Genomic DNA, 26,183 nt, shown 5'->3' on the forward strand with positions numbered 1-26,183 from the left:
TAAACCATTTTGTATAATTTACTTACGTTTTGGAGAGTGGTTGATGGCATAAAGGAATGAATGTGAATTGAATGTGAGTTGAATTTTTTGGTCGAGCACCGATTTGGTCGAGTATAGAGGCGGTCGAGTACCGAGGTACCACTGTGTATATATATACAGTGGGCCCCCGGGTTACGAACTTAATCCGTTCAGCGGCTACGCTCGTATCTCGAATTGCTCGTATAGCGGGCAATCCAAACCCATGTTAATTCGTGAATGCGTGCAACGCGCGCAGAAGCCTTAGGTAAAACCATCACGCTTGTATACATATATTAATATTAAGTGACATAATCTTTTGTACAGTTGCATTAAATAACAAATACAAAGGAAAAATGACTTTTACCTTTGGAAAGACGTGACTTGTGCTGAGATAAGCAGAGATGAGCAGAGATGAATGCTCGAAGTTAATACGGTAAATCAGATATGCTATTGGTCTTACAGTGTCACAGTAACTTTTTCAGTCAGGGTTTTCTCTACTTCCTTCCATCCCAACCAGCTGTGCCATCAAGCTAGATAAAGGCGGTCGGCCAATAGCATATCGGCACTTCTGTGATTGACGTGTGACGCCGGCCAATAGCATCTCCGTGAGTGAGACCGGGTGACCTTAATCGACCAATAGCATATTGGCGTCTCCTTGACTGACTGATAATTATTCGCACTTTTTTTTTAAACGGTTGGAATGTATTGACATCTTATTGATTAAAACACATTTAAACCTGTGACGATTTTTTGTCCTGCAATCGGCACACTTAATTTCATGTCAGCTGTTTTTCCCGACGTGAATTGAGCTGGGTGGAGGCGGAGGGGAGGTTGTGTGTGTTGTATTAACTAGGCAGCACACTTATAGCTTGTTCGAGCGTCAGTTCACTGTTGGTTTCAACTCACAGAATTGCAACAATGGCGCTGTCCCAAAGCATGTCGGGAGGTCGCCGACTAACATGACATGCAGTTTTGTCAAGCAACCATTATATGGCACTGTAATACCACCCGTAACAGGGTGCAGAGATCAACGTCTTGAGTTAATACGGCAACGCATATAGGCTATTGGTCTTACAGTGTTACAGTAACTCTTTCAGTCATGGTGCAAATCACGGAGATACTAAAACATCATCCTCTTATTTCTTCCTTTACCGCTGCTAGTAATTTTAGAAGCTATGTCTAACAGATAAAGTTTGCAAAGTCTTCAAAACATTCCGTTTTTCACTCATTTTCTCTACTTCCTTCCATCCTGTCCCATCAAGCTAGATAAAGGCGTTCGGCCAATAGCATATCGGCATTTCTGTGATTGACGTGTGACGCCGGCCAATAGCATCTCCATGAGTGAGACCGGGTGACCTTAATCGACCAATAGCATATTGGCGTCTCCTTGACTGACTGATAATTATTCGCACTTTTTTTTAAACGGTTGGAATGTATTGACAATTAATTAAAAAAAAACACACATTTAAACCAATGACAATTCTTTGTCCTGCAATCGGCACATTTAATTTCAAGTCAGCTGTTTTTCCCTTTAGCTGTACAAACACTACACTTAAATGGTAATATATATTTAGACACCGTGAGTGAGACAGTCAGTGTGAGGTTGTAAGACCAATAGCCCGACACTAATGCTTAATAGACAGCTGTAGTAGTCAATTGAGCCATAAGTTCACTATCTAGAGGCCTCACGTTGAATGTGACGTGACTGGATGCTCACTGCACGAAGGCAGTGCTATATCCAGCCACCATGTTTAACATTGAAAATAGTTAAATAAATGTATTGAAAAAAATACGAAAAAAAGAAAAACATGTTGCTCAACCGTAAGCGAGCGGCAACCATGAGGCATGGCGTACATTAAAGCCAGACCTGTGGACATTTAGCAGAAAATTCAAATCTACTCACTTTTTTTTTAACCCACAATGGCTGAAGAAAAACAAGACGGAAATTAGGCCGACACAACTTTCAGTATTGGCATCCATGTCAATACTAAATGATTTATTATTGGAAATGGAAATTGGAAACGCAGAAACTCTACAAGCAAGTAATTGAAATATTTCTGAGGAAAGAAAGAAGAATGGTTTTTGTTTTGAAAGAAGTGGGAAACACGAGTCGAGCATTTGATTTATATTTTTTCATTTTGAATATGTTTTCGTCATTTTATTTTGTTCATGTTCAATTAGTGGTGAAGAAATAAAATGGTGTTCAATCTTGTTAAAGCTTGCCTCCTTTTGGTGTCATGTTCTGTCTGGGTTTTTCCTGTTGTGGCTTTATTTTGTGAAGTTTGTCTTATTGGGTTTGTGATGTTTTTCCCTGGTGTTGGTTATTAGTGTAATTTGCATCACCTGTCATGAGCGTGTTCCAGCTCTAGTGTAACTAGTGTTACACATATATACGCATATATATATATATATATATATATATATATATATATATATATATATATATATATATATATATATATATATATATATATATATATATATATTAAAAATACATTTGAAATGAAATGACTTTTTATAGTTATTATAATTAATATAGTTTATTATAGTTATGATCATGTGTCAGGTTACATTAGGCCCGCAGAGAAGGCCTTGGAGGCCCTGACGGCCTCCCACTGCAAAATCCATTCTTTTATTTTTCCCCAGAAAGACTTCAATGATTTGGTTGTAGAGTTTGTCTGTGTGTTACATTTCCGAATATAAATCATTTTCTCTTGATATTGAGGCTAATGCTGAAAGCCGCGTCTGTCTAAGTTTTGCATTTAGTCAGCCATTGTGGGTTTAAAAAAATGCAAGTAGATTGTAGCTTGATGAAGCAACATGTTTTTTTTTTTTCAATAACTTTGACAACTTCAATTTTTCAACATTAAATATGGTCGAACAAAATACCAACACATCCCTGCAGCGAGTATCCAATTATGTTACGTTCAACGTGAGGCTTCAAGATGGCCAACTTTCAACTGTGTATTAACTATATGACCCCTTTCAGATATGTCTTTGCAAACTGCATAGCAGCCTGCAACTTTTAATTGCAAATGCCCTGGCTGCAGGCAGAATTCATACAGCCTGGCAACACAAATTAGCTGAATTCTAATTCTAAACTACAACACTGGAAGAAGGGTAACCAAATTGATATAATATGAAATGAAAAGAAGAGAATATGAAGAAATTGAAATGGAATTTTATTATAGTTATAATTATTATAGTTTATTATCGTTATGATAATGATGTAAGGTTATGCAGCAGAGAAGGCTTTGCTGGCCCTGACAGTCCACCACATATGCTGCTATTCAAAGTAATTTCCAACTTCCAGTGCTCATTCAAAAATTCAAGAGTTCTGGGTCAATGTCTTTTTCCTAGATGCGGTTCCTATTCAAATTTGAAAAAATGTATGTGCCAGAACTTTAAGTGTGATTTTCTCAAAACTAGGAATTTCAACACGTCATGTTTCAAACTAGTGTAAGTTTGATCATTTTTGAGCTACCACCATGTATTCTAAATCATTTTAAAGGGATTTCAGTGCAGTTTTGAGAAATACCGTAATCTCCTAAATATAAGACACACTTTTTTTCCCCAAAAATAAAGGCCCATATAGTGTGGCTGCGTCCTAACACGCTAACTTAAAAATGTGTTTATTATTTTATTTATTTATTTTTAATTTTCCCCGACATCATTCAAGTAAGATTGATCCGCCAGCCACATAAACCAAAAATCAACTGCTTGGAGCGTAGGTGTTGACTGAAAGCTCATAATGTTGAAAATCTCAAACACACTTTATGCGCAACAAATATATAACTTACGTATGTGAACTAAAGAAAATATTAAGAGTTTAGGAGTTTAGAAGTTTGTGTAACAATGAGCGCTAGTATAGAATTTTCAGGCTTTGCTTGTTTTCCTTAGTTATCGTCAAACCAAGAAGAGCAGACTAAAATAATAAGGGGGACCAGATAAAAGGTTTGACAGACAAAAGGAGCCCAACAAGCAGACAGATGGGACCATTTAAATGGCAAATGGAAGATCTCAAAACTTAATTTGACTTGAATATTTGCTAATTTGAGCTGTCATTGTCCAGAAGGCATTTTTTGTAATAGTCAAAAAAAAAAAAAAAAAAAAAAATATATATATATATATATATATATATATTTTTTTTTTTTTTTTTTTCCCCCTCTCAAATTGAATGACTATTGACAAAAAGCAGTGCGCAAACTTCACCTCTCTTTACGTTGCCCAATTCCATGCTTGCCAAGTAGGTGGGTGCTGAGGTGTTTCTTCATGACAAAGGCCCATCTACACAAACAGAAATAGCAGGAGTCAACCATATAGCGATCACAATTAAATTTTAAATGTGTGAATTCATTATTATTCGTCAGTCTTTGGGTTGGTCAAAGTTATTTTTCAGAGACTTCTTATGTTAAAGCATATTCTCAAATGCATATGTGTCTGGTGAAAGTCCAAAAGCAAGCAAACCACATTTAAAAATGAATAAAACAAAGTACAAATTGACCCGAAACATAGATCATGCACTTTTCTGAATTTATTGTGACTGAACAGCAAATTAAAATTATAACTAATAGATTTCAGGATGAAATATTCAGACATCCAAGTTGTTTCCAGTGTTTTCATTTAGCACCCATCACTTTACAATTATTATGTCTCCACAACTCGAGAAGTAGGTATATGTTTTTACAGGTGCACAAAATGAATCGTGTCCTGTATCGACATCACCGTGTTTGAAGAACAAAATGAACACTGTGCATGAACAAAACGAACACTGTGTATGTATGGACTCGCAACAAATTTGCAGAGACTCCGCCAAATCCCTGAGACCGTCTCACCAAACCCTTGAGGTTCGATCGAACCCAGGTTAAGAACCACTGCCCTAGAGGGAAATGATCACTAACATTGCTAAATAAATATTCAAACGTGTTTCACTGTATTGCCTCATTAACGGCACCCTACATTTTCTAAATCCTTTTCTAACACAGTTTATACTGGGAGGGGTTAAGGTTAGGCTTCCTATTTATTCACATTATAGTCGAAACAGAGTTTGGAGTCCACACAGGAAATAGATGCAAAGTACATTGATTAAAAAAAAAAAAAAAAAAACTGCAAGAACTTCTCTATTTGATGCAAATTTTGGCCAGGGTGGTAACAGATATTTGCTGTGAAATGGCCAATTGAAGACCACCTTCCACTCTGATCATGCCCCCCACCAAAATCCATCACATGGTGCCCAGGACTACTTTAACTGTGTCACCTGCGGCCGTACTTAGACCTGCTTTTCTGTAATTAATAGTCATACAGTGGCTATGCAAAGTCTACATACTTCAAAACTAATGCCATATTTTTGTGATTTAAAAAAATACATATTACATGTACAGCTGAAAATAAGTCCGTTCAAACTTTTTTCAGCAATGTATGTTATCTTTAATTCGTACAATAGGAATAGGCAATAAGAATAGCAAATAGATGAATAGAAAAAAAAAAAAAAATGTCTTAGAAAAGACAAGTAAATGTGAACAACTGACATTATTTCACACACTAACACTACATTACAAATTATGAATCAAATCATGTTTTTCTAACATTTATAAATAGTCTATGCAAATGAAAGTCAGTATAATTCAACAACTGGTGAGAATAATCTGAACGTTTTTATAAGAACATTTTATGCGTTGAGAAAAACGCATCTGATGAAATCGCACATGAGGAAATTTGCATATGAACTACAATCAAAAACGTCTTAAGTAACATTTTAGCTTTTTAATTTATAGCACCTCATATTTGATAGCAGCTACAGGTCTTTCATCCACTGAAACTGTCAACCACAACTACACAGTCAGTTGTTTATCTTTACTCCCCGCTTTTAAAATTGAGTTATCAAAAAATATATTAAATGGTAGAAACGGTTTGAAATTGCCATATCTTGATCTAATTTCCTAATATAACAAATTGCTGATATTTGAATAGGTACATGTAGATATTTTAGCACTACTTAAAACAATGAACAATGAAATAAACCACAATTATTTTTTAGACTTGGTGCTTGATGCGTCAATAAAAATGAAAGTGAAGATATGGCTTGAGAACACTTAACGTTGTTTGTGTTTCCTGTGTAATGTGCTTGTTTAAGTCATCATGTTTTGAACTGAAGCGAAAAAAAGCGCTTTGCAAACATCTCTGTTAATTATGTATTACAGCTGTCCTTCATAAGCCTAATTACAGAGCGCTGAAAGGCAACGGAGGCAATTTACATATATGCATGAAAGACAAGTCATATGCAAAGTATGATTTTAATTAGCAGTCCTTCATAGCGAGGAGTACAAACAAAGTGGCATGTTATGGGATTCTCCGTTTTGCCATTTTTCTCTGGAAGATTTATCCCAGAATACTGTGAGTGAGGCTGGTAAGGCCCTGAGGAAGCTCTTGGCACATACTATACACAGACACAAGTTGTTTGATGACAGAAATAATAAGAATACGCACAAGAACCACACAGAAAAGCAACAATTTAATTTTTCGCAAATGGTCAAATAAATCATCTGAAAATATATCGAAAATATATCAATATATAATATATATATTAATTGGCAATAAAAATGTTTGCATGTAAACTAACTGATTTTTCATACTGTTCTTATGCATTGCAGCCTGAACAATTTGACAAAATTATTGAATTGTGATTTTTCTAACACTGCCATTGATACAATTCACCAATGTCCTTCAAATCAGGCTTAAAATGTGATTCTCAGTTAGTACAACAAAATTTACAAAAATTAAAAAAAGAGACTTTACCATCAAATGATCAAGCCGGTAAAGAAAGTATTTACTGCAGTACGGGTGTAAGTTTGTTTTTAGTGTGACCTGTCCTGCTGCTGATTGGTGTAATAAGAGTCCTAAAAAAAAACAAAAAAACATTGCTTTGACAATTTCAACTTCACATCTGAGATCACTATTTCGGTCCAAAAATTAGAAATGATTCAGCCCGATTGTGGGAGCATATGCATCAAATTGCACATACAGTACCGTGCATACATAAGCACAGCTGGATAAAAGACCCCATGTGCAAAAGTTTAAAGGGAAAAGCAGTGCCCTGGTTTATGTGTGTAAGGATAATCTGCCACCCAGGTCAAGGTCTCAGCTTCTTGTCTCAATGCCTTGGGCTGCATAATCAACCTGAACCATCAGCCTTGATGTTTATTGTAACAAAGGGATACTTTAATATGCCATTCATTCATGACTATTCTTTTTTTCTGCATGAAATCAGCTAATAAGGCCATGCCTTTGCCCCCAGGGCGACTCATAATATCCATAGCAGATATGGAACAAAATGAAAAGAAAAAGGAAGCCAGTTGCTGTGGTTCACTTTCGACTTTCCCTTCAGACTAATCGCCGCGCCACAGCTCGTTAGGTCCGTGACGTGCCAGAGCTTTACGGATAAGCATGGGAGACACAGCTCAATTACCCACACTTACAATCTTTCTCTTTTCCCTCCCACCAGCTGACGATGAAGAGATAGCATGTCAATATTTGATACAAACAACTTAATTTGACTAATGGTGTTCCTTGATAGGAGTATTTTTCTACAGGTCTGAATGCAATGCAAGTTCTAAGAAAAGGAACCAATGATCATCTGCCTTAGACATAGTGTTGTCTGACCCCTAATCTGCACAAACTGCCTCGAGTGCAATGCACAACATCCCACAACAGCAGCTGCTCAAAAATAATGTATACTGTAGTAGAATAATACACAATTTTGTTTTTATGAAGTGGAAGCCAATCTGCATTCAACGAATTGAAATAAAATCACAGAATTTAGTCAGCAAATTCCTCTCAATTTGATTTATAGAGCACTTGAAAAAAGCCATTGGTGCGTACAAAGTTCTGTACAAGGGGTTAGAACAAACAATAAATGAAGAAATACAAATAATATGAAGTAAAAACAGAGTTACAATAGAGCCTGTGGCGAATCTCACATTGAGTCGAAAGACAAATAATTTTGACAAAATTTGTTGGACAGAGTGGGAGCTTGCCTGACATTTAATGGAAGGCCAGTCCAAAGGACGAGCCAGCCACGGTAAAGGCTTGATTCCCTCTGTGGCTCTGTTTAGTACTCTGGTCCGCAGACCTGAGGCCACCAGGTGTGTGTGGGTTGAAGAGTTCAGCAAAATAAGGAGGAGCAAGACCATGTAACAATTTGAAGACACATAGGAGTGACTTAAAATCCTCTCAAAATGTAAAGGGAGCCAGTGGAGGGAGGCCAGAATTGGAGCTATGTGCTCACAAAAATGAGTCAAAATCAAATCAAAGTTTATTTATAAAGATTTAAAAAATAACCCCAAGGCGCTGACTAAAGTGATGCAAATGATGCAGTTACTAAAATAACAAAAATAAATCAACCACAGGCCTAACCCTAACCCTATCAAGCACAGATACAGTAAAAAATAAAACAGTGAAAAAATCAATATAGAACAAAGTTAAAATAATAGAGAGAGCAAGACAAACAGAGCCAAAATTAATTGTGTAGCATCACATGAACGACACGGAGAAAAGCTGGGTTTTCAGCAGAGCTTTAAAGTGTGCAGCAGGGTGTGCAGCATTAACCTGGAAAGGTAGGCTGTTCCACAGCTTTAGGTCTACCCAGAGAAAGCTCGGTCTCCAGAAGTAGAGATCCTGGTCCGAAGAACTTCCAGAAGCAACTGGTTTGATGGCCAAGTACCTTGGAAGTGGTGCAAGGCGAAATAAGGTCTGATCAAGTATGATGGTCCCAAAACTTTAACATGTGCTATCCCTCTGATGTATTCATTTCTGAATACCCTCAGCATCTCTGCCTGTTGTTTTTTCCTCAATGGCCAGGTCTCCAGTCCAAACAACATTGTTGGTCTGACCACAGTCTTGTACACCTTTCATTTTAGCTGACACTCTTGTACCACACATAACACCTGATACTTTTCTCCTCCAGTTCCAGTCTGCAAAGGCTTCGCCACCTCTTTTCTACATGGGACTGTTGACCCTAAATACTAATCTGCCACCTTCTTTATCTCTAATCTCATTCACACACATATACTCCGTCTTGCTGTGGCTAATCTTCATTTTTTGTTTTCTTTCCGAGGGCCTATCTCCCCCACTCTAGCTTCTCCTCATCGTGTTGCCTACTCTGACTACAGATCACGACGTCTTCTGCAAACAACAAAGTCCATGGAGAATCATGTAAACGAGGCATTGCTCTTTCTAAAAACAGATTGAGAAAAAAAAAAGAGGGCCCAAAATGAAGTGTCTGAAGAACACTGACCCAGTTGGACAGAAAAGCTTCTATCTGGGGGGGGGTAGGATTGACCCCACTTTAAAACAGTACTCCCAATGCCCCCACAAGTACAGTATTTATCATGGCATGATAAGATTTTGAACAACTGTATCAAAAGCAGCTGGCAGATCCAAAAGAACCAGGACAGCAGAATTACCAGTCAACTGTCAAAAGAAGATCATTTAAAGTTCCTAAACGTACCATTTCTGTGCTATGGCGTGGCTTAAAACCGGATGGGAACTTGTTAGAAATGCCATTTGGATGAATAAAAGACTACAAACCACATTCTCTAAGACTTTAGGAAGAAATGGAAGATTGGAGATGAGTCTAAGGTGAGAAAAAACCGTGGGTTCAAGGTTGTGTTTTTTGATAAAGGGCTAGACCACAGCATGTTTGAATACCGCTGGAACACTGCCAACAATTAAATAAATCTTCATCAGCTCTGAAACACAGGGCCCATCCGTCCATTTTGTATAGTAGCTGCCGTCTTCAGGCAGTAGGAAGGGGACACTGTGAACTGGTTGCCAGCCAATTGCAAGGCACACAGGTACGAATAACCATTCACGCACACAATCAAACCTAAGGACAATTTAGGGTGTCCAACACACTTACCATGCATTTTTTTTTGGAATGTTGGAGGAAGCCTCAGTGCCAAGAGAGAACCCAACCTAACTAATGGAAACCCTCAGTTAGTTTCTCACAGATGGGATGTCGGGAGTTTTGAACATACTTTTAAGGCTGTTGTCAATTTTGAGCTCATCTTCTTGCACAGCCATGCTGGATTTACCTGGTTTGTTGACGAATAGATTGGATTGATCAACCCTTGAGAATTTTGTCATCAAGCAGGGTGGTGAACATAAAGTGCACATAAAATATGAACTCACTATCTATCTATTTGTTCATCCATCCAAACCCATCCCATGATAAGCACACTTTAAGTTGATATACTCATGTACAACAGGCGCATGACCCTGTTTGTGTGACAGACTAATTAAATGTAAACCTGCTGTACAAAGAAATTGGAAAAAAAGTATGTGAGGGCTCTCAGATGGAGAAATGGCCCAATCCTCTTCCAGTGAAAATCCCAAACCTTGGCTTGAAATGACAGACCAGCCATAACGAGGGTGAATTAAATATATGGAGGATAGGAAAGGAACTCGCAATGGGCTGTAGCCTTTTTGAGAAGAAGCATCAAACCTACAGACAAATTGTGAAATGGTCCACAACGCCACAACCTCCTGTGCCTGCACTAATGACGGCCTCCACCTGCTGCTCTAATGTCACAGCAGGATCTCCCTTCATCGCTCAATGACTCAGATTGCCATCAGCAGCAGGTAGTTTCCCTCAGTGCACTCTCTAATACTTTCATACTCATCTTTTTCTGACATTGAAAACCCTTCATCTAGCTTTTTCTGCAACACATTTGCTGTTTTACAAAAATATCTAGCTTTGCCTTCACATGAGTAATCATTTAAATTAAATAAATGAATAAACCCTCCACCATTGGAATCCATCTGCCACATAAATTCCAAATTCCTAAATCGATTATTTGATTTTGACTACAAAGGCAAGAATGAGACAATGAATAGTTTTCAAGTCGTTCATAACATGCCAGATCTGTTTTCATTTATAAATGACCAATATAAGCAAACTGAACATCGAGAGGTCTTTCATAAGATGATCTGATCATAGGTCGTTAAACTCTTATGTTAGATTTCAATCTTTAAACGAAATATCAAGTTATTTTTTTTTTAGCAAGTCTTCCTCCTGCGGCACACCTGCTACCACACACTCTGCCAATCCCGGAATGAAACATCGCAAAGCGTCCACACTCAGCTGGTGGGTTTACCAGCTAGCTGGCCGTTCCGTGCTTCAATCCTTTTGCTGCATTACATAGCCTCACTCAGATTGTGCTAGATGTTTCAACTTTAAAATTTTACAAAAATACAAAATATTAAGCAAATCCCTTTAAAATTTTCACTCGTTGAAGTAGACGAGAGGAATGTGACCATAAAATTTAGTTATTAGGTAAACATTTCATGTGAAAGAGTGTGACAAACCAAGCCAAGAAACAATACTTTATTAATTTCACATTCTTACTTCACTAACCTTGTCTGGCAGATGTGTCAAAAAGCACCAATTTGGGGTGTTCCAAATTGAAGGTAAAAATAAATAAATAAGGGAAAATAAAAATTAAATGAATACAGATTTTCAGTTTTTGAATTCACTTATATAAGTTACATGTTCAGTCCTGTCAAATGTCTGCTTACGGTGAAGTAAAACTCAGCTTAATGATTCAAGGCGCTGTCATGTTGAATTGTTTATAATACTGCTAAATTACCTATTGATGAAATGATGAGATGACAAATAATAGTCTACATATTAGAATAAGATCTTTTTAATCACACTTCAGAAAAAAATGCACTCCGATAACATTATATTTGTTATTATTTTCCATTTTGTGTTAAATTTGCTAGTTTTAAAAGTCAAAATTATTATCGTATCTTCCAATTTACTTATGAAATGAACTACGCAAAATTCCATTCCTTCCATTCCTTTTCAACCCATCCTGTAAAAGCGGAAACATCATAGGTAAGTAGACATGTCTTGTGAGCAGCTCTGACAGGCAGGTGAATTGACAGAAGAACAGAAACTGAACTGAAGCTGACAGCAAGCCTTGCAGCACTGAGTTGTCAGACAAACAAATAAAGAGACAGGAACAAGATGACAGGAGGTAAGACATCTCTTGATAGACAGTTACTGCCTCATGACAGTGGAACTCAGAAACAAGGATTTAGAAAGTCTGAATTATACCAAGTTTAGTCTTGAGAGTTGCAAAAGGTTTGTAGCACAGAGAGAAAAGGAAACAGTGCAAAATGGCAGATGTGCTGGTGATCAAAACTTGACAAAATAAAGAAACAAGTTAGATAAGACAAAGAAATAATGAAGAACTACAATGACATTGCTAAAGTACTATGTGCAGACACACCCAAAATAGCATACAAATTACAAATTCCAGAACATGTAATCATGTTATTGATCAAACTAATCTCATTTTTCAAATTTTGAGGAGATCTCTGAACCAGAGGTTTTTTTGTTTGTTTTTTTTTAAGATAATGTGTTACTGTGGAAGAGCAAAACATTGACATACAACAACAATTTCAGGTGTTTCACTCCTTTGTTGTGTTTAACAGACTTTAACAGATGCAGTTGTAACCATGTATCTTCTCTTTGAGAGGTTTCAAGTGCGGCTGCTACTTTCACTTTTGACAATCATGAGGAATGGTTTGTTATTCTTTTGTCACTCGGCAAATATTTGAAGAAATTAAATTAAAATGAAACAAAATACACAGCATTCTGTCTGTTGCATACTTGCTCAGACATCCTCAAGTTTAGTTTGACAAAGAGTTTTGCTGTGGCTAGCTACATAAGCATATTTGTTGTTATCATTAGCTGTGGTTGTGTTTGCAGGTGGGGACTTGGTCTTTATGTGGCAGACTAAACTTGAACTGCTTCTGTGGTAAGCATGGATCTTTGTACAAAGGATGTATATCACTCTATCTTTAACAAAGTTGCCTTTGGGGCATTTTTAAGTTAAATTTACCATTCATCGGATCCGACAACTCTCCCATGCTCTTCCATTTTCTCTTCTGCTCCTGAACCTTCCTCCCATCCACAACAGGAGCTTATCAGGTTATGCCAAACAAAATAATAGCCAATCAGTGTCCAATTTAGGCAGATATTGACTTTTGTTTTCCAACATCCAACAACTCGAGCACAGAAAATAAATGCAGAAAAACCACACACAACGCATAAAGTTAGTGACTAATACCGCATAAATAAAAACCAGACCATATTCCCCACATATCTGGGTTTGAATAACATTAACTCTGTCAGTGCCATGGACAAGACTTACCGTTTTTTAAAATAGTAATAACAACAATAAAATAATAAAATTCTCATCAAATATGTTGTTTTATGGAGAGCAGCTGACAACCTTGACTAATGCTTACCTAAAATAAGACAATTGAGCACTGTAGTGATAACTGTGAAATTGAATGGGAGTTTCCACACTAATAACATAGATATTACCTACATGCAATTCAAAGTAAGGGATGGAAATCAATCTTTCATATGATACCACCAGTGTTCCCTCTAAGCTGCGCGCATGCGCATTTGCGCACTGCTCGCATGTTCTCAGTTAACAAGAAAAGCTATGCTGCGCATAAAACGAAATGCAATATAAACATATTAAGTGATATCTAATATTAGACCTTATCTTATCTGATTAATTAGACCAATAATATTGTTTTCTGTACCATTTTGCATCGTGACAGCGAGTGATAAGTGTCCAGCCAATGATACGATAAGTTTCACTTACACTATTCATCCAATCAAACGCATGGACAGAAACGTTCCCTGCATATACACCCACTGCAGGTTAGCTAGCAAACAGTGTGGAATTAAGAGATGCACATGCTAACCTCTGTTCTTTGTGAAACGAACGAGCAGCGGCACATCCACTCATACAGCGAAAGTAAAAAAGAAATGCGCTTCTTTTAAGATGGAACGACTGTTGGAGTATATGCAAGTACAAAAACAAGCGGTGAAAGTGAGTGAGATTTTTTTTCTTTTTCACAACGGGGCTCGTTTATTGCCATGGGGACAAGTGCTATATACACCACACTGTCACTTATTGCTCAAGATATAAAAATAATAATAATGACAAACGTGTTGAAAAGAAACAAAAATAGTTGTGATTTGTTAAGCAACATTGTGCGGGTTGAGACTTCTGGCTGCCTGGTTTACTTGTATGCTTGCCCAGGTTCAAATACAATAAATACAATTTTAAAAAGAATCCACAGGTCTATCTTTGATTCAATAAAATACTAAATGTTATTCCATCGTAGTTCCAAAGCTCTTCAAACAAAAATACTTTAAATAAAAGGCAAACATTACGGTAAAGAAACAGTGTTCTCTAATCTGCGATCAATCTCAACTGCCCCTGTGATGCTAGCCAAAGGCTCTTAAAGGGCCAGTATTATGCACCTTTCCCTGTGCCTTAAAGGGGCAGTAACATAAATGTCCATTGGGCAGTGAGCCAAAACAACCCACAAACAAATAAATAACTTTCTAGCTCTTGGCCATTACAAAAAATGAAATTTAAAGTAACTCTTAAGTGAAATGCTGTGAATTGGCTCCTACAAACATGTAAATTACAGATGCATCGTTCTCCCTTATTGGTCCTGGACAACGCTTTTCACCTCAGCTATCCCTTCATAAATGACCGGATAAGTACCCAAAAGCACATTACTCGGAGCCCCCCTCCTTCCTTGCTCATGAATGAAAAAATGTGAATTATGTGATATCGGTCACTTTAGAGCATCAGATCTGTGCACGGTGACTCAATGTGTGCATGTCAGAAGTTGCTCACTGTGGTCCAAAGCCTGCTCTAGGAGTTTGTGTGAATGCTCAGGGGCGTTGAAAATTAGAAGGAATATTGGATACCACCCATATTTACTGTACATAGACATAGCACATAAAAGCATAAAATGCTTAATATACTGGACCTCTAGGTTTCCTTTTCCGATAACGCTTGGCACTAAAAGAGTTCATTTGAATGTGAAATAAGTAACATCATGTCATTTACAATGCTTAAAATGATTATATATACCTCTAATTTAATATTGTATGCATCCGTTTTAGTGCGTTTGCACTCTCAAATGCACTTTTGTCAAGCACCGCCTTATTGCCTCTTTGATGTCAACAATGACCATGTGTGGATAATTTTTCCAGCGTACTTTAACCGATTATGAAAAGCAAAATACGGCTTGACTTGTCCGTTCGGACAAAAATGTGAGAACAGTGGCATATGGAACACGTGGATGTCAGCTGTTGGGAAGAGAGACACAGCGAAGAGCGACAGATTCACGCGCTGATCTCGCCAGAGTCGTCACTTGGGTAAAGGTTTCAGCCAATCATTTCTGGAGATCTCCAATTCAAATAAATTGGACTAGTCTAATTTTCAGTTCACGTCTCATTTTTTGATGAAGAAAAAAAACATACTTTATTGATATATGAAAGTATCGACATAATCAACTTCTCTGTGGCCATGATATAATGATTTCCAATGACAATAATAGATTTGAAGTTAATATTTTCAGATTTACAATTCAGTATATGAACAGTCTCTTGGAACCCAATGTGTTTATATCCTGGTGACTTCCTGTTGAAGAAATTCATGTTTTGGATTAAAAATGAAAATGAGACAAAAGTACCTTTTTGAGGGGAGTGTACAATAAAGGTTATCTTTTCATATCAGACGCAAAAAAATTCTCGTGTATGTTAGCATATGTGCGCCATATGTGTCCTAGACTCTAAGAGGAGGTACACTAAAAGCTCACTTTGCTTCACCAAAGGGGTGTTTGGATCATCTGCTGAGGCAGTTGATGGAGCTTGACGGATTGATTGAGGCAAAGTTCTCATTGGTGGTGGCAGCGCCCCATTGACTTCCCAGCTCCAGTGCACACTGTTCTATTAAAGAATCATTTAGAGGCAGAGCAAGTTCCACCTGTGTGTGCACAGTGCAAACTCTGATATGCGATATAATCAGAAATGATGTAAGATGATAAATAAAACGCACATGCATAAAAACCATAATTCCCCAAATATAAGAGACAACCGTGTATAAGACGCACCTTTAGATCTGGGGTCAAATTCTGGTATTTTCCATGTTACCATGTGTAAGATGCACCAACACTTTGGCAACGATGTAAAAACTGTAGCAGAACAGAACAATTTTCATCTTCCTAAACTTCATATTTTCTTGTGTTCATATCTGTAAGTTATATATGTGCTGTGTGTTGAGTGTATTTGACATTTCCTACTTTGTGAGCAGTCAGTGAACGCCTCGCCTGTGTAACTAAATGAGTTAGGCACCACTCATGTTTCACCAAGTTTATGACTGTGTATATTCCAAGAGATCGCGGTTAATAAACAAGTTAAATGGAATACATTTCCCTGTGCTCTCACCGGTGCACTCTTAATTGAATCAGCTGGAAAATCATAACATTTACATGATTCTCTTGATTTTAATCATATTCCTCTGTGAACAAGGATGGACTCGGACGGTGGTTGAGTCGGCTGCCTTCTTTTATTGAAAATGATGCCATAACAACTAGGGTTGTCCCGATACCGATACTGGTATCGGTACTCTCTCCGATACTAGCGTATTTTATGTACTCGTACTCACCACCGCACCCGATAGTACTGTGTCATCAACAGAGTGCCGTGCTATGTGCGACGCGCACTGGATTCAGAGCGGAAGTTTTAAGGGGGGGGAGCCAAACAGGTGGGCACGATGTGTGTGTTTGTCTAATGCCGCGTCAGATGGAGCGCGACAACGCACGTTGTTTACGCTCGACGCCAGTCGTTTTGTGAGTGCGAGTCGCTAAATGCTCGTTAGCTTAGCACAGTAACTATGGTTCAACAGCCGAGCTGTTAAAAAAGGAAGCAAACGCTGCACATACAGCAGTTGTCCCAAGTTCTCGTTTCCGCCATTCTACAAGCCAGGTGAGTGCTCTTGCTTGGCTCCGTTTTTGTATTGAAAGCTCAGCTGGCCGTGTTGGGTAGCTCCAGGTGACCGCAAAGCAGCCGCCATGATTCATTCCTGTCCCGCGTGTCCCGTTGAACGTTCCTGAAGCCGATTGGCTGTCGCTACGCCAAACGCGACAAAAGTATACGTTTTTGAGACATATGTTTATGTTATATGTGCACAATATTTGCCTCAGGGATAGTGGAGTAAAAGTAGAACTAGAAGTATTGGCATTTGGAAATATGTTGAAGTTGTGAAAAGTAAATTGTCAAAGCAGTGCCATGTTTCTTCAGGAAACATTATTTAAAAAAAAAGTTTTTTAAATTGCAATTTTAAAGCCGTTGTTATGGTATTATTAAATACTCGTATCGGTACTCGGTATCGGCAAGTACCTAAATGCCAGTACTCGTCCTCGGTAGGCAAAAAATTGGTATCGGGACATCCTTAATAACAACCTCAGCTAACACAAGCTGCTGTTCGCTACAACAGGCACCTGCTGCTAACAGCCATCTGTCTGTCTGCCCTCTAGCTCATACAATTACAGTAATTATTGTAAGTAAATATATGGCCTATATAAAAATGCACATCTATGCATCAAAACTGGTCTTATGAGGCTGACGGAGCAATCTTACTTGAATGGAGTCTAAAAAAAAATCAATCAATCAATCATTCTCTCTCTCTCTCTCTCTCTCTATATATATATATCACTCATATATATATATATATATATATATATATATATATATATATATATATATATATATATATATATATATATATATATATATATATATATACATACAGTCCTCAAAATTATTTGTTATTCAAATTATTCATACTCTATAAATGTTTTTTGTTTTTGTTTTTTCATTTTTGTGACAACCTTTTCATTTATGTGAAATTCTTCATGAGTTATATGTGAAAAACAAGAAAATATCCAAAACAACACACAGCCGAATAAAGGGAAACTCTAACAGGTATTTATTGATGGAAAACCAAAAAATGCTATGTTCAAAATTATACATACCCTAGTCCAATGTCTTAATTAATAATCATATACTATAGCTTTTATTTTTAAAAAACATTTTAAGCGTTTTGCAGCACTTGCTTACGTGCAGCTTTCCTCGCAGTCGGCCGATAGTCTCCTATACAGGTAAATGGACTCTACAGCATAAAAACGACACTAGTAGATTCAAATGATCAAAAATCTTCCAAGCGTTTTTTCCTCCCCTCAGACTGCTCACCTCTGTGTGTGCTCTCGCCATAAGTTGTTTACGTACTCAGCGGAGAACTCATCCGCCATATTTTCTGCCCGAAGCATAATGAAGTTCCTTGCGTTTGCCCCCTGGTGGTAGGATGACTGAAAGTGCTTGACATATCATGCACAGTACTACGTAGCCGGCTTTAATGTGAATATATCCAGTTATCATCTTGAATTATTGTGGCAGCCAATATCACGATCACGATTAAAATTCAATTAATTGTGCAGCCCGAAATCCTCCTGCAGAATATTGGCCCATTGTTCACAGGCAAAGGCCTCAAGTTGGGTCAAGTTCGTGGGTTTTTTAGCCACCTTTCTCATCTTTAAGTTTCACCTCATTTTTTGTCAGATCAGGACTCTAACTTTTAATACATTCACATCATTGTCCTTGTCCATTTTCTTCACTCCCTTGGCAGTTTGTTTCGAATTGTCCTTCTGGACCATTCAGTTGTGGCTGAGCTGCAGTTTCTCAGCAGACTCCTTCAGGTTTTGGCGAAGGATTCCGATGTAAACCTCCTTCCTTTATCATTTCCTCAACCTTGACGAGGTTCCCTGTGCCACTGGAGGGGAAGCGCTCCCATAAAACTATGTTGTCACTACCATGACTGTTAGTAGAGATGGTGTTCTCATAAGCATCTTCTTTTTTCTCTCTCCATACTAAGCATTCATAAATCCAAATAACTCTAACTTTGCCTCACCAAACAACAGGATGGTTGACCAAAATCTAGAGTCATGCTGGAGGTGACCTCTACCAAAAGCCAGGCAAGCCTCACTGTGCTTTTTCTTGAGCAAGGATGTCTTCCTAGGCCACTCAATACTAGACCTTGAAACAGTCGTCCCTGCTTGCTCAAGTGTTTCTAATAGGGTCATAGTTAGGTTCTGAGGGTTGATGTTGACCTCTGAGCATACTTTCCTGGCAGGTTTGAGTTGACACCTTACAATTCTTGCCAGACCCACCGAGGTTTTTAACATTTTTGTGGTTGTTTATGATGCTCTGGACGGTTGCCACAGGGATACCAAACTGCTTGGAAATGGTCTAGTAAACCTTTCCCTGGCTGTGGGTACACACAAGATTCTGACACAGGTCCTCCAACAGGCCTTTCTTCCTGACCATGATGTCCACTGGGAGACTTGTTTTTCATTCATACTCTTCTAAATAAATATGTTTAGTTATTTTTTGACGACATTTGTTTTAAAACATGCTTTTATTCACCTGGTGACATCCTGAATTAGCATTTAGCATCAAATTGGACAAATTTGGGACATTTTTTGGAGATATTGACAGAGGTATGGAAAAGAGCACTTAATGGAAATCTATCATTATCACATTTCTTGAAAAATGTATTGTTTTCATTTGTTTTGTTCGTCACATATGACTCACAAAAAAAATATAAACATATATATATATAAACATATAAACATATATATATATATATATATATATATATATATATATATATATATATATATATATATATATATATATATATATAAAGATAGATATATTTATATATATATACACACACACACACCTTCTTAGAACAACTCGTTCCAAAATGGCAATTGAAATCTATTTTTGAAAATGTGCAGTGTGCCAACGGCAGTTTCTGTGTGAGTAAGCCTAAAGCTAAGTCATATAATGTTTATGTTGTTATTAGGCCACTCAGCTTCATTATATTTTCTAATTAACTGCTCTGATTTGGTATTCAAATCTTAACTTGAAAAACGCTGAAGCGAGAATAATGCTGGTCTTTGTCTGAGATGAAAAGAGCAGTATAATGAAGAAAGTAGTGGAATATATCAGTGTTCTTTTTTTTTATTATTGTTATTTTTATAAGCTCAGGTTAGCACAATTGCCTCACAGTCAAGAGGTTTTGGATTCACATCCCAGCTGGAGGTTAAAGGTTGTTAGCCACTCCTATGCACCCGGTTTCTAAACTCTCTGCAGAGTACCGGTAGTTAAGGTATGACAAATATATGTGGTTTTCTCCCTCTCTACTGTGATGTGTTAAACTAAAAAGAAAAAAAAGTCCTGCTCATTATTTCGCTAAACAAAACTTGTCTTATATCAAATAAATCACAGTTGTTCAGCACAGCTAAAAGCCATGAAAGGATAAATTACAAAGCGCCGCTCTGGCAGCGTTGGTATTTTAAAAAGCTTGCTGCACAATTTTGATGATATGCAGTAATTTGTAAATCAGGTATACTTGTGTTTCTAGCACTCTCTGCATGTGCATATATATATATATATATATATATATATGAGAGAGGGAGAGAGAGAGAGAGAGAGAGAGAGAAAATGAGGATGTATATGGAGTAATGCAGAATGATATAAAATATGATGTAGAGAATGGATGAGGAAATCTTCAGCATGCGTTAAATACGGTGACATTTACATGTAAATGCAAGTTGTAAAGATGGTGTGAATTTTAGGTTTAATTTATCAATGTGAAAGCCTAGGGAATTGTTTGTGGGCATTTTATTGGAAAAAAACATAGTCAGAGGAAATGTTTGACAAGGTGAGAAATTTACCCTCGAGGAGAATTGAATGAGCAAGTGTCAATTTTCAATGTGAATACATTGCATTGTCTTTATATAATTAAAGGGCTTACTTAGCTCATGACATTTTTCCACTTTCGACAGTTAAATATATACATAGGATATAGTTTTGACAAATCGGCAATTTAATTTTAAAAAGGGGTTTATTGAACCCGTATTTATAACCAAAAAGTAAAACGCCTGTTTGCAGAGACCGCACTTCTAACCACGTGGCTGCCTTGCACCCTTTCACATTGTTGTACAATGCCGGCCGGTCATGAAACTGACTGATGGAGACATCCCAAGGTGTGAAAACCGTTTTTTTACTGACATTATAATGCAAAATTGTGTCAATAAACTGCTCTCACTAACACAGGATGCCGTGGGAAACCAGTATACATAACAATAGTTAGTCCTGCGGGTGAATTATTTACCACTGATGTTGAATGTCCAGGTGTGTGCTCCCAGACACACATTTTTTTACAGTAAAACTTTGTAGCTAAAGAAATGAAACGTTGCTGTTTAGTTGGCAGACTCAGTGCAAAATCTCCCCTTCTCAGCTCTGGAACCAAAACGAAATTGAAAGATGTGAATAAGGTTGGTATGGAATACTTCTGTCGTCTGAGTTTACTTCAACTCATATTTATCTGCCTGGGCGAGACTTGTGTGAGAGCGCAAAATAAGCAAGGAATGCTTAGAATTGCATCAACAAAGGAAAATAACAATTGGATGTGTTAAAGGTGAGAAATCAACACTGGGACATGGTTAAAACCTCCATGAAGTTGACTTTTGATGATATGGACCTTTCAAGGATGAATGGGAAAATGTGGGTTATAAATCAATATGCAAATTGTGATCTATTTTTTTGCAGTGTTTTTTGTTCTGTTGACATATGAATAGAGAATATGTGAATAGATGCATGGAATAACAAAGGAATTATGTTATTTTATAACATTATTACACCAAAACCCATCAACTATCTTACATTGGCTTCTGCTGCATATCTTTTACCCATGATTTATTCAATCTTTTTACCGTACACTCTATCTGCCTATCGTTTGAGATTAAACTATTTGGATGAAAAAGTGAGTGAAAAAAGGAGAAAAGGGAGAACATGATGGATGAGAGAAAAGAAAGGGAAATATATCAAAATAAAAGTCATAAAAATAGAATTCCTTTCATTGTGGCTTATAAATGGTACAAGTTGCTGAAATGTTTGATGCTCTAAAATAACAATTGCATAGCTGGAGACAACAACATATTTATATTTGTTATGTAGGTAATACATGTTACATTGATTATTCAACAATACACCGCTGTAAACATGTATACTCAGTTTCTGATTTGTGATTTTCTTCTGAAGACTGACTACGTAAATTCAAAAAAGTTACAGTTGTAAGGAAAATATGAAAACCAAAGAGCTACAGTCTATAAGACAAAAATAAATAAATAAAAGACAATTGTGAAGTTGAGTGAAGATGGATGGTTGCACAGAACAAGTAAAAGTAACAAAGTTAATCAAAGGAAAAAAATAAACTGCTGTTGATGAGAAAATTCTCATAGCCATAAACACAATGTTTGATGGCATAAGTAACTACCTTGAGGAAGCAGGAGTTCAGGTCCTTTTAATTCATATATGTTATCCTCTCAAAAATGTTAATATGCGCCATTGCTAACTGGAATATCCCTGTGAAGCTGCCTTGAATGGCCCGAGATCCTCGTCTAGAAAGTTGCGCCGCAATTGAGTTAGATAAATGGACAAAGCGACCTATAAAAGTCGAGAAAGTGATACAACTTTAGGTAGAAAGCTTATGCCTTAGGATCTGCTGTTTAGTGGTTGGCCTATTCATTGGAAGTATGTGTACATGTGTTCGAATGACGTCGATGACATGTTACCGCTCATGACTATTTGAAAGGCAACATTCCACTGTTGACTTCTTTATTTTACTCATTTTTTGTTACTCATGAAATATTCACTGACTATCTTAAATTATGCTAAAATAGCACTCTCAGTTCAAGAATTATCAGCGTGGATGTACAATACAGACATTTACTGTCATCTTCACTGGCTTGTGTAACTCATACATACATCTTTAAATTCTAGTGTATGTTCACTGAGAGGTTTGGTAACCCTTGATAAAAAAATAATGGACTTTTGGGACTGGGACATTGAGCAATAGTATAGCCCAGGAATAGACAATACAACGTTAAAATGTGATTATAACTGCTGTTGCCTCCCACTCAAATTGAACATACTTACATCGCTTTGAAATGATGTGTGCGCACTTATTCACACACTCACAAAGGATGTCTTTGTTTTAGCAATCGCTGCTGTTGTCTTGACACCCACCATCTGCCACCCCAGTAACAGAGAAGAGTGAAGAGGGGTTTTTAACAGGAAACTGTCCGTCTGATGCCCCTTCGCCCGACACCCACACTTGCAAGTTTTAGTTAAACAAGTGCAGGCCTGCCTCCCACTGCAGCTTGTTTTAGATGCTTATACAAGTTTTAGCATTTTTCTATAAACCATTTCTTCTATGTTCCACAATCAATTTCAAGCCACATTTTAAACACGTTCATTTGAGTAAGTACAATGGCAGGATTGAATGGGGTTCTCAGTCACCATCTACAAACATACAAATCACTGAGAACAACCACTCAATAGTAAATGAACAAATAGGCAAATGAAGTATGTTATGCAGATAAGGGTGATAAAGCCTCCATCTCCGCCTGTTCTACAATGCACTCACCATTCATCACCTGCACACGCAATGCACTGTCTACCATACTTAGCATATTCACAAATTATAATGAAGACTTACATGCAAATCAGAACGACCTTTTCCTTTTGGCTTTTCATTTTTTCACCTCACAATTTTACAACTTTACAATAAGAGGAAGGGAGTGGCGGTAATGGCTATTAAAGCACAGGCCGAGCATGTGGTGTGATCTAAACTAAGGGACTTCGTAATTACGCTACTCTATTCACAGATGGTAACTGTCAGAGAGCGCTTGTATGGCAAAGGTTTGAAAGACACTATTTTTTTTTAAAACTGCCTGTGGTCAGTTAAATTCATAAAGGAACGTACCAACACGATGTCATGGGCTAAGATATACCGGTACACAACATTAGTATTGGACATTACAAAGCCCTCCCCAAACCTTTGAGGTAAAGTACAATACAAGCGAAAATGTAACATAGTAAGTAAAATAATAAATGCAAGTTTCATGTTCACACTATCTATCCATCCATCATTTTCTCTAGCCGCTTATCCTCAGTTAGTGTCGCTGGATTGCTGGTGCCTATACCAGCCGTCTTCTGGCAGTAGGCGAGGGACACCCTGAGCTGGTAGTCAGCCAATCACAGGGCACATATGAATGAACAACCATTCACAAACCCAATCACACCTATGGACAATTTCAATTTAGAGTGCCCAATACACCTGCCATACATGTTTTTGGAGTGTGCAGGGAAGTCGGGAGTGCCTGGAGAGAACGCACCCAGGCTCAAGGATATCATGCAAACCCCACAAAGGGGGGCCTGAGCGAGCTGGAATTGAACTATGGACTCTGAAGTGTGAGGTAGATGTGCTAACCACTCTTCCACTGAGCCGCGCTCACACAGACTTAATCTTAAAATTGAATAGCTATATTTTAGCCAGCGCTGCAGCTTATTTTAATTACACCTATGGACAATTTCAATTTAGAGTGCCCAATACACCTGCCATGCATGTTTTTGGAGTGTGCAGGGAAGTCGGAGTGCCTGGAGAGAACGCACCCAGGCTCGGAGATATAATGTACACCCCACAAGGGGGGCCTGAGCGAGCTGGAATTGAACTATGGACTCTGAAGTGTGAGGTAGACGTGCTAACCACTCTTCCACTGAGTCGCCCTCACAAAGACTTAATCTTAAAATTGAATAGCTATATTTTAGCCAGCGCTGCAGCTTAACAGCTAATCAATGATATACCAGATGCATTTTGACACACATTGTTACAATCAACTCAAATAAGACAAACTATATGATCTTAAATATTTCATACAAGCTGCTCAATGCTGTTTTTTGTCCTAAATATATATATAAAGAAAAAAGCCTTCATCAAGCAGTGACGTGTCCACCAGGCAGGGTCCTCTGGTGGGCCAATGCTGTCCTTCTTGATGACTTACAACTTCCTCAGATGAGGGATCAAAGTTGAAATACTGAAATGAAATATACAGAAGATGCAGAGCAATTGGGATAATGTATGTGCCTGTGTGTATCTGTGTCTGGGGTATGCAGAAGGAGAAAGGTATACGACAGAGACAAGATAAAAACGATAGATGGGGTGGGGTCTGGTAGATGAGACAGGCGACCCACTGAGAGAAAAGACAAGGCCCTCACCCCTCTGCCAGGCTGCATTCTAGCAGGCCGACAGTTATGGATAGGAAACATTACTGCTGCTGGTAATTAAAGCAAAAACTAATACTGTCTCTTGGATGAGGTGACTTCATAGTGAGCATCCATTTGTCACTGCTGCACACTTGCCAAGGCCAGATTAAATTGCTCACATAGCCCTGCTGCATACAAAGGATCTATCAACCCATCGATCAATCTATTCACTTTTCTACCTGTCCAATATCAAAACTAACAAGGTAAGTGTGAACAATATCAAGACTAAACGTATCTCAGTCTTCAGAAGTAAATATGTGAGCCACAGCAGATATTAGTGACTGAGTGACTGATTCCAGAGTAGCAGTGAAAAGGCCACTAGCTGGGTGGGGGTAGGAATGGGAGACGAGGACATGGAGGAGGGGATGCCATGTCACCAGACAGAGGGGATCGGTGACACTGAGCGTGTCACAGGGTGATGGCTGCACTCTGCTAAGACCAGCAGCCCCTCTAGCGCTGTCAAAGGAACCGGCAGCTCCAGATAGTGACACTACCAGCCATACTGACAGGCCAAACATGACTTGTCTCAACTCTAGCTGCAGACAAGGCATGACGGCGCACAGACACACGGGACTGGAGCAAGACGATGGGGGGGAATAGAACACATTGATGCGCCTCATAAATGGACAAAAAGAGCAAGGTTTCCGAACAGTCTAAATATATGAATATCTTAAAAGATAAAGTAAAAGTAGCTTCAGCAGTTGTGACAGAAAAGTGATGACAATTGAATTTTGAGAAATGAGATTACATGACATGATAAAGAATTCCTTGTCTACGTTTTAAGATAATGATCACTACTGAACATTACTGCTACTTAAGAATGTTACCTGGCATTGAGTTCTCTCATCTCTTTAGCAATTATTTATTCCCAAATAGTAATGCCAAACAGATCTCTAAAACTCTAAGTCTGTCATTATTCTGATTTGTGGAAAAATTTAGTTCTTATTATGCAGAAGTAACTCAACTGGTAAAGTTATGTCGAACAGATACAATGTCTCAAAAGTCACTCCTAACAAAACGGGTAGCCAATCAACTTAGA

At 37.9% G+C, this 26,183-nt stretch overlaps 1 protein-coding gene across 1 annotated transcript in view; it reads right to left on the reverse strand.

Annotated features, from left to right (window-relative positions):
• Window positions 1-26,183, reverse strand: part of LOC148425792 (zinc finger protein 407-like) — a 189,102-nt gene that overhangs the window by 98,046 nt on the left and 64,873 nt on the right. The window contains exon 5 of the mRNA XM_088412008.1: window positions 4,231-4,305. Coding sequence (XP_088268134.1) covers window positions 4,231-4,305 — 75 coding nt within the window. The remainder of the gene's footprint in view (window positions 1-4,230; window positions 4,306-26,183) is intronic.

The sequence above is a fragment of the Hippichthys cyanospilos genome, chromosome 3 (assembly GCF_059441005.1).
Source record: "Hippichthys cyanospilos isolate Australia breed blue-spotted pipefish chromosome 3, RoL_Hcya_1.0, whole genome shotgun sequence".
In the NCBI taxonomy this organism is placed as follows: domain Eukaryota; kingdom Metazoa; phylum Chordata; class Actinopteri; order Syngnathiformes; family Syngnathidae; genus Hippichthys; species Hippichthys cyanospilos.